This window comes from Sus scrofa, chromosome 14, assembly GCF_054392235.1.
Source record: "Sus scrofa isolate SSC_HxYL_T2T_F1_AM1 chromosome 14, Sscrofa_HxYL_maternal_Yorkshire_Landrace_v2.0, whole genome shotgun sequence".
Lineage (NCBI taxonomy): Eukaryota > Metazoa > Chordata > Mammalia > Artiodactyla > Suidae > Sus > Sus scrofa.
The window spans coordinates 134,749,791-134,759,667 of record NC_139396.1 but is presented as its reverse complement, the minus strand read 5'-3'; the positions used below and the strand labels follow the sequence as shown (position 1 = coordinate 134,759,667).

At 52.9% G+C, this 9,877-nt stretch overlaps 2 protein-coding genes across 2 annotated transcripts; one reads left to right on the top strand and one right to left on the bottom strand.

Moving 5' to 3' along the window:
- Positions 1-3,350: 3,350 nt before the first annotated feature.
- TWNK (twinkle mtDNA helicase) lies at positions 3,351-8,237 on the bottom strand. Its single transcript, XM_003483540.5, has 5 exons — positions 6,369-8,237; positions 5,938-6,178; positions 5,695-5,802; positions 5,233-5,374; positions 3,351-4,005 (listed from the first exon to the last, which is right to left on the bottom strand). The coding sequence occupies exons 1-5, from the start codon at positions 7,609-7,611 to the stop codon at positions 3,685-3,687; spliced, it is 2,055 nt and encodes a 684-aa protein (XP_003483588.2). The 5' UTR covers positions 7,612-8,237; the 3' UTR covers positions 3,351-3,684.
- A 52-nt stretch (positions 8,238-8,289) lies between these two features.
- MRPL43 (mitochondrial ribosomal protein L43) lies at positions 8,290-9,492 on the top strand. Its single transcript, XM_003483541.5, has 3 exons — positions 8,290-8,460; positions 8,550-8,656; positions 8,769-9,492. Exons 1-3 carry the CDS (start codon positions 8,330-8,332, stop codon positions 9,008-9,010), a joined length of 480 nt encoding a protein of 159 aa, XP_003483589.1. The 5' UTR covers positions 8,290-8,329; the 3' UTR covers positions 9,011-9,492.
- Positions 9,493-9,877: the final 385 nt, after the last annotated feature.

Genomic DNA, 9,877 nt, shown 5'->3' with positions numbered 1-9,877 from the left:
GGAGGAGCGGGGCGGGGCGGCTGAGGCCGCGCCCCCGACCCCGACAGGGGAGTGGTCTGCGCAGCACCCCCTCAACAACCGACCCAGTGCCCAGCCCAGATGTGGCTCGATGGTGGCCCAGGACTGCTCCTCTGGCCTCTGACTTCACACCTTACAGCATTTGTCTTTCAGCTCGGGGAAGGGGCCAGTGGCACGTGACAGCTAAGCTGGCTGGCTGTCCTAACCAAGTCGGCTGTAGGGCTTTACAGCCACCTTCCTCAGCGCTTTAGGGAGCCCATCCTGGTCCATGCTCAGCCCAGTCCCCAGATGGGGAAAACCCCTGGGAAGCAGACAAAGAAGGCTCGGGTTTCACCAAAACAGACCCCGCCTTCCTCACACACACACACCTCGGCGTTGGGGCTGCCCTTGAGGACCAGCACCTCCCCCTCCCCGAGTAGGTGTCGGCCCAGGTGAGCCGGCCTGCCGGTTTGGGCCCCCACAGAGTATGGCCACGCTTCTCCTAGACTCGTAAAAGTTCCACCCACAGGCACAAACAGGAAGTTGACCTGTACTGCAGGGAGGAACCAAGGGCTCCCTCCCTCCATGGCACCCAAAGTGGCCTTTGTGAGGGCAGACTGTGCTGTCTACAGGTATCTGGGCTGTATTTGCAGCCTGAGCCCTGGGTAGCCGGAGTCTTGTGAGTTTAGTCCCTTCTCAAATGCAAGATGGAGAACCAAAGCTGCCCCCACACAGCTAAGGGTGACAATGAGTCTGAAGACAGCAGACAGCGCTGCAGATCCAGGGACCCTGTTCTGTCAGGCTCTTCCTCAGCTCTCAGGAAGGTTCTAAATGTCCAACTGGGCACATGGAATGCTGGTTCTAGCCCAGGTGATTTGCCTCAATCCACTTTGGCTGAGTACAGGGACAGGGAGTCCCAGGGACCTTACCCAGGAACTAGGGATTACCTGCCACTTTCTAGGCTGCAGTTACTCCGGAACATACTTCTGGCTAATTCTGATGCTAGGAGCTTAAGACAGGTGTGGAATGGAATGTGCTTGTGTACGGGGTGGGGCTGGGGGAGAATTAGCTTCCCCTCCCCCGAGCTGGTTTGTGCTGTGTGGTGGTGTCTGCTAGGAGGGTGGGGCAAGCCGGGCAAGTGTGTATCTATTCCTCTATCGCCAGTTCACACAGACACCTCGCAAAAGTTCCCTAATGGAAACTCCTAAAGTATTTCCTGAGAACACACCAGGCATTCTAGGGAGACCAGACCAACACCTTTCTAGGTAGCATTGATCTGGTGGGGTGCATCTGGAAGGCATGGCTGATGTTCAGTGTTGTAGCCCCTGGATGAGGCCTAGACCAGCCAGCGGCTGGGAATGATTACTGTGGGATTAGGAGAGCTGGCTCCAGCCAGTCTGGGAGAGACCCCCAAGAAGGGAGGCCCTGGAGGATCTCCCCCCTCCCCCCCAGGGAATGGCTTTGCTCCAGGGTCTGTTTCAGAAGACAACTGCAGTCACAGTTCTCACACACCACAGACCAGAGACCCCAGACCATCCATCCCACAGGGGTCCAGAGCCTCCTCTCAGGTTACAGGGAGACCTTGATAAGGCAGCCCTGCTTCCAGGGAGCAGGAAACCTCCCCCAACCCCCTCTACAAAAGGCTTCTCCCCAGCCCCTTTAAAACAGCTTGCATTCTCACCACTTCTGCAGGCAAATCTAAAAGGAAACGGGCACTTCGGGATATCAGAGGAAATGAAATGGAAAAGTGTCATTATTTAGGAATATTTGTCAGGGTCTCTGGATAAATTATCGTCTAATTTCTTTCAGGACTTCTTACAAATGAGGAGTCCTGTACATCTCCTGAAACCTCCAGAATTAGAAATGCCTGTGCGTGTGAGGAATGGGGAGACAGCAGGGCCTAGGTTCTGCATTTTTAAACAGGAGCCCCAGTCCTGACACACATTAACATAAACGCTGAGAGGATGCAAGAAGAGGAAAATGGGGGGTAGGGGGGATAAGAATATGCTGAGCCAGAGTTCACAATGAGAGAGGCCAATGAGTGGCTCATGTCATAGAGCGCCAGCTGGTCCAGCAAGGCCTAGGCATGGGGCCCAGTGACCCACACCTCTGCCAGGGATCACACAGAGATCCTCACAGACGATAGGGATAAAGAGGCACCATCCTGTCTTCCCCAGGCCATGAAGAGGTGTAAGGGGGTGTATGCATGAAGACCCTTTAATGCCCCTGCTTTCTTGGGAGCCCATAGCTCAGATGGGGTGGGGTAGGGGACCCATCCAGTTCAAAGTGAGAAAATCCAGTTAAAAACTGGGGAGACATCTGGTGGACAAACAAAAAAATGCACAGCAACAAAGGCAATTTTTTTTTTTTTTTTTTCAATAAAACTGGAAAAGGCTCTACAAAAAGTCATGATTGCATCCACTCCAGCAATCTGAGGCAGATACCATAGACTGAGCATCAGGGTGGCAGGCACTCTGGGCTCACAGCTTCCTTCCATGGCTCTCTAGCCAAGACTTCCCTCTTTGTGGCCCTGGTAGCATAACTGCCAAGCACCTAGATCCAGTGGCAGTAAGCACCACCTCGTGGTAGGCTCCAGTCTGATACCCACCATGCAGCCCTTTGCCTCTACAAGCCCGGGCTAGAGGCTTTTTGCAGAAGTCCACTATTCCCCTGCAAGTTCAGGGGGCTGACCCCACTGTTTTTGTTTTTTTTTTCTTTTTCTTTTTAGGTTGCTTATGGAAGTTCCTGAGGTTAAATCTGAGCTACAGCTGCTGGCCTATGCCACAGCCACAGCCATGGCAACGCCAGATCCTTAACCCACTCCAGTGAGATCAGGGATTGAACCTGCATCCTCACAGACACTGTGTTAGTTTTTTGGGTTTTTTTTTTTTTTTTTGGTCTCTTTAGGGCTGCACCCATGGCATATGGAGTTTCCCAGGCTAGGGGTCCAACTGGAGCTGCAGCCGCCCTCCTACACCACAGCCACAGCAATGCCAGATCCTTAGCCCACTGAGCAAGGCCAGGGATTAAACCTTCATTCTCATGGATAACAGTCAGGTTCATTAACCACTGTGCCATAACAGGAACTCCTACATCAGGTTCTTAACCCACTGAGTCACAATGGGGACTCCCTGACCCCACTGCTTTGAACTCAACTAGCTCATTCCCACTTTAGGGTCTTTGTATTTGCTTTTCCCTCTGCTAGGATTCCTCTTTCTCCAGATGTTCATATGGCTCAATCCTAGTTCTTCATAGTCCCCAGCTACAACATCCTATGCTCAGAGAGATTTTAGATCTTAATCTAAACCAGCCTATAAGCACTATCACATTACTGTATTTTTTCCTTTAAAACATTTTTCACTATCTAAGATTATGTTTCAGATATATTTGTTCACTGCTTGTCTTGTCTCTTCTACCACACTACAGGTCCCACAGAAGCAGGGACCTCCTATGTCTTATCAGTGCTATAGTCCCAGGACCTAGAATAAAGCCCAGCACGAAGTAGGTTCTCAAAATTTGCTAAACTGAATTCTCTTGCCATGGAACCTTGCCCGAGGCTATACCCCTCAGACTGAGAAGGGCCTATAGTTCTGACTCTAGGACAGAGGCAGCCTTAGCAGAGGACCAAGAGTCTCTACTCAAGCCCGTCCTGCCAGACTTGTTTCAGTGTCCAGCTCTGCAATGCCTTCACCTTGAAGGCTTGGTGAGGTCTGGCTGGTAGGGTTTGGGAGCCTGGTCTGAGCAAGTCTCAGAGATCTGGGGCATAGCCCCCTTTTTGCCAGAAGAGGGCTTTTTTGCCGCTAAACCATTGTCATCCTTGATCTTCTTGAGCCGAGCCTTGCTCTTTGGTGGTATGGAGAAGGTAAGAGAGCTTTTGTTGAATTCAAGTGGGAAAACGCCTACATCTCCATCAAAGCGGTTCTTGGATACCTGCAGATACCGTTTCCCTGGTCCAGTTACCAGCTTTCTGTCTTGCAGGATCAGAACGTTATCTGCTTCCTGGCTTGCCTGTTGGATAAGAGGCAGAGGGGGGAAGGAGCAGTGAGAAGACATATGAGAGAAGCACAAAGGAAGGTTGAGGGAGCAGGGAGGAACAGCAAGAATGGGGGAAGGGGGAGTTCCCATTGTGGCTCAGTGGAAATGAATCTGACTAGCATCCATGGGGATGCAGGCTCAATCCCTCGCTCAGTGGGTTAAGGATCCAGCGTTGCCATCCGTTGGGTTGTGGTGCAGGTTGCAGATGGAGCTTGGATCTGGTGTCACTGTGTCTGTGGTGTAGGCTGGTGGCTACAGCTCCGATTCAAACCTGTAGCCTAGGAACCTCCATATGCTGTGGGTATGGCCCTAAAAAGACAAAAAAAAAAAAAAAAAAAAAAAGAAAAAAAAGAATGGGGGAAGGGAAAACTACTTCCCCCATCACCAAAGCTCTCTGAACTACTGACCGCAATGCCGGGGCCACTGGAGTATTTTGGTTCCTTGACAACTCTGCTGCTGTCCCGGATATTATACATGCTTTTCCCTCTGCTGCTAATACTTCTGGCTCCACAGCTCACCACCTTACTCAATCCAAGTTTCTTATCATTTGGGTGCTGGTCTAAATGTCATACGTCATCAGAGAGACCATTCTTGAGCCTTGTAAATAAAGAAGGCACTGCCACCCTTCCACTTTTGTGCTATTCTCTTCCCCTGTTCCATCATGGCACATAGTTTGTGCTCCGTGCCCTGTACTCCCTGTGCCCAGCCCAGGCCTGGCATGTGATAGGCACCCAGTGTACCACTGGAAGCTCCAGGATCAGGGTGATCCTGCTGCTCAGAAGGCCTCCCGTTTATTTGCTTATTTAACACCTACTGTCTGCCAAAACCCAACCCAATTTTTGTTGACAGCTCCTCTAAAGTCTCTCCAGATGTTTCTGGGTGACTCAGATGCCTTCTCTCTTTTCTCCCTAGAACACCTGTGCTGCCTATCATAGCCCTTATCAGACTGAGTTGTAATCACTGTCTCATTCTTTTTCCTGATAGAGGATGTGAATTCTTGGAGGGCAAGGAAGGCAAAGGACCAACTATCATCAGCCTTTGTATTCCTAGTACATGTATTCCTCCTGTCATGAGCCGAGGCTGCTGCTTCCGGCCATTCCAGATGGACAGTCAAGATAATTTAAGACCAATGAGGGCTGTCCCTGGTCACACATGCCCCCTCTACTCGTCATAGCTTGAGCTTCTCCAAAGGAGACTTACTTTGGCTGAGCCAAAAATGGATGCTGTCTGTAGCTCCTTATCATCATCCTCCTTCCGGGGGTGAATGACCAGCGTCACATGGCAGCTACTGTCTGTTGCAAACTTCCGAAAGGCCCCGACAATATAGTCTTGAGCTGCAATCCTGCCCGACCCCAACAAAGCAAAGAGGTTACCAGTCACAGAAAGACAAGAAGAATAAATACCTACTCCTGGTTCGTTCACATCTCCCCACAAACCACTGCAGCCTCACTCTACTTCCCTCTACCCAAAGACTCACACTTAAATCCCTGTCCACACTGCCCACTGCCATACGCCACCCCTCTATAGAGACAGAAATACACACGGGTGGTATGTGCCTCCACATGTGCGAGGAAATAAGAATACAGTGTGTACGCCTAGAGGCCAGCTGCCTGAGAAGACATGTGTGTTCAAGTGGGTTACAGCCGGACAAGAGGAGGTTACCTGTCTGTTGACAGCTGCTCATGACCCATCATGAACTGCAGGTTGTCGATGACCACATGGCAGATATCATAAACGTAGACGGCGTGTTGCATTGTGTCTATTACAGTTCTGGGAAGAGGACGAGGCAATGAATTCAAGAGTCAGTTACGAGGAGTCTCCAAACTACTCTAGTCAGAAAACTCTGTTAGGAGCTTGTTCTCTCATGTTCCCATTCTTTGAAAACCCCCAGCCTGGGAAACTCACCTGATGCTCTGTTGCCCATGGAAGGTCATGAAATAGAGGGGCAGGTCCTCAAATCGGTCAGCCCACTCATCGTATTTGTCCAGTTGCTCTTCCAGCCGTCCCACAGCGAACTGTGTCAGCATGACCCGGGCCAGTCTCACGTTGCTGATCTCAAAGCTACCCCATAGTGTGTTCACCCCCTGGGTACACAAATCCAGGGCATACTCACTGATGAAGGTTGTCTTTCCACTGCCTGTTGGCCCTGCAGGGGGTGTTGAACAGACCTGGGTGAGGGAAGAAGCTCTACACTTGAAATGAAGACATGCACAGAGCTTCACAGCTGGGAGGGGAAGACCCCTCTCCAGCATTTACTGTGGCCCAAACACGCAAGCTTTAGTCATCTGATCCTCTGTCCCCAACCCTATCCAAGCAGTGATTTCCCAAAGAATCACCTGTGAAGACCGTCAGCTCTCCCTTCCGATGTCCCTTCAAGAGACGATTGAGATCTGGGAAGCGGCTCCAGCGAACTCCAGCTGCCTGCTCGACATTTGACAGTTCTCCTAGCACCTCCTCCCGAAGCTGCCGAAAAGACACAATAGACTTGTGCCAGGCAGGCAGGGCAGTACGCAGAATACGAGAAAGATTTAAGCCTTGGTTCAGAGCCTCCAGGGGAGAAGGCTGCTGGTCCCCAGGCCGCACCAAGGAGCATCGCTTGGGGTTCAGTTTTCGGGCAAACAACTTGGCAGCTTCCCAGGACCGAAGATCATCCCCCAGCCAGAGAACAACGCGTCGGAACTGTTCCAGGTAAGGAAGCAAGGCAGGGGGTAAGCAGGCTGTTCCTCGGGGCAGGGCAAGGGTGGGCAACCCTGTGGACTGGTTCAAGGCCAGGCTGTCCAGCTCACGACTCGTCAGTACCAACTCAACATCTCGACGACTGATCAGTGGTAACCCAAACAGGTTGTGGTAGGCACCAGGCCGGGGAATGGTGGTCTCCACATAATGTACTCCATCACCCTGGCCTTCAGCCCCCAGCAGCTTCAGGCCTCGTAATCCCAAACCTCCAGGGGAGAACCAAGGGAAGACGAGGCTGCGAGCAGCCCGCAGATAGCGCACACTGAAACGCTTGAGTGTGTCGTCTGTCACTTTGGTGAGGCCAAACATCACACGAACCAGCTGGGCCTCCTCCGGTTCAGGCAGCTCCCAGAGAGGTATGGCTCGGTCCCAGATCCTCCGGACCTCCTCAGTGTCCTCAGCGTCTGAGGCCTCACCAAGCAGGACTCCTTCTCTGGCCCCATCCCCTCGCCCCTCCACGCTGGCCTGGAAGTCTTCCCAGCTCCCCTCTGCTAGGCTGGTCATGCAGAGAAAGCGGCCTGTGGTCTTATCAATGAAGAGGCTGAAGGAAGTGGCAGCACCACTCTGGTCCTTGAGTTTTGAGGCCCCCACAAAGGGGCTGGGTGCCCGCAGACAGCTGTGCCCATCCTGGAAGGGGATTCCACGTGCCCGCAAATATTGGCGGATTTCAGCTGCAGTTACAGGCAACACTGGTACCTCCAAGGCAGGGAGAGCCTCCTTCCTGTACCGTCTTCGAGGAGGGCCTGGGGCCAAGCTTCGGGGCAGGCCCCTCCGACCCATCCACGCCCCACGCAGGGGCAGCAGGATACGGAGCGGGTACCCACTTCGGAGGAGGACCCACATTCCTAGTCAAACGTAGATAGTAACTGAAATGCCTCAGGTGCCCTCACTAGGTCAGATTCTAGGTATTCTCCACTCAGTTCTCTTTTCCCTCTAAATTCTCTTCAGTTCCTCTACATTGCCACTTCACATCTATCCTCGAGCACGCGACCCTTTCACGTCCGTGTCGCTCTGGTCGGCTCCCTACCTTTTCGGTCCGCCACAGTTTCTCCCCGCCCCCGTCGCCTCACCTCCGAAACTCTCCGCGCGGGCCCTCGCCAAGACGGTTTCTCTAGATCACCTCCTCGCCACTACCACCCCTCTGCGGCCTCTCCTCCTCGTCCTCATCTCTGCGGCCACCTGTGTCCCTTCTGTAGTCCCTCTGCTCTGGGCCCCCTACGAGCCTATGGTAAAGGCTCCTTTCCTCAAGGGGACTCCAGGCGACCTGAGCACCACTCCACCGCTCTCGCCGAGCTCCGCGCGCAGAGGGACGCCCGCCTCGCTTCCGCCGGGTGGGTTTCCCCAGCTCCACTGCTAGGAGATCCACCACTCCGGACGCCGGTTCCGCGTCACCATTCTCTTCTAGCCCCTATCGCCCTCAACGTGGGTCGGTCGTGCGCGCCACTCGCTATGACCTCGGAAGCAAAACTGCCGTGGCACACGTGTTCCCGGAAGCGGAAGCCTCGTGTTAGTCCCGCCCCCACTCCGCGATAGCCCGGCCGGCTGCCCGGGAGCTACGGCCATGACGGCGCGAGGGACCGCGAGCCGCTTCTTGACCAGTGTCCTGCACAACGGGCTGGGTCGTTACGTGCAGCAGCTGCAGCGTCTCAGCTTTAGCCTTAGCCGTGACGCGCCCTCTTCCCGCGGTGCCAGGTGAGCCAGGAAGGGCGCGGGGGTGCGACTCCCGGCAGAGGTCGTCCCGGGTCGGGGGTTACCTTGCTCACCCTTTTCGGGTTCCCCAGGGAGTTTGTGGAACGGGAGGTGACCGACTTCGCCCGCCGGAACCCGGGGGTCGTAATATACGTGAATCCGCGGCCGTGCTGTGTGCCCAGAGTAGTGGCCGAGTACCGTGAGTGGGGCCGGGCTAGGGTTGGAGGGCGGTATCGGGGGGTTCGGCCCGCTCGCATGCAGTTCGTCTCACCCCTGACCCGCTTCCTCTTACCCCACCTCCCTTCGGCCAGTTAACGGGGCTGTGCGCGAGGAGAGCATCCATTGCAAGTCGGTCGAGGAGATCGCCGCACTGGTGCAGAAACTGGCGGACCAGTCGGGATTGGACGTGATCCGCATCCGCAAGCCCTTCCACACGGACAGCCCTAGCATCCAGGGCCAGTGGCACCCCTTCACCAACAAACCGACAACGTTGGGCGGCCTGCGCCCTCGAGAGGTTCAGGATCCTGCTCCAGCCCAGGTGCAAGCACAATGAAGAGTTGCCCCATTAACTCCAGTTCCAGTCTTGATTCTCATCTCAGTAGAGGTGGTTCTTCCTCCTCGTTTGGTTCACAGGAGACACATGGAGCCCACCAAAAGGGAAGCTGAGCCAAAACTTCTGCTTGGGATACAGAAGAGTTGCCTGTTTCTTTTTTTGGTGTTCACTGTGCGGGGCAGTGGCTGTGAGCCTTCTAGTTTTTATCTGGTTGACATCTCTAAAATCTGAGAGTGTTAAAGGATTTTACTGGGTCCTTATTTCTCAAATCCATAATAGTGATCTGAAATCACATTGAGAGGTTTCAAGGCTGGCATCTGAAGAATCTCTTATGTCCTGTTTCTGCATTCGTTGACCTAGAGAGAAGTAGCACCTTATATTCTGCTGTGTATACACTGGGCAAGGCCTTTTATATGTGTATGAATGTTTTGTGTACAGATTAGAAAACTGAAGTTAATAAACTTGCCAAGATCACACTGTAAGTCTACTATAAACTATGTGCATATTTAACCTATAACACCATTTTTTATTATTCTAAAACCACAGAGGAGGATGGTGTAGTATTGAAGGCCAAGATTAATCTAGGCTTGACCCTTGGAAAGAGTGGTTCTCAGGTCAGCATTGAAAAAAAAGGAGGAAAAAAAAAGGCAGCATCTTCTAGGCTTCACTAAAAATGGGGTGGGGGGTGGGGGAAGGATGGTGAGGAAAAGAGCCAGGAGGTAAAAAACCTAGAAACTTTTTGAACTGTTGTAATTTTGTCATGTTCATATCACCATGATCAATAAATAGTGAGAGCCTGTAAAAAGGCCTTTTTGGAGTTCCTGTTGTGGCTCAGTGGTTAATGAATCTGACTAGGAACCACGAGGT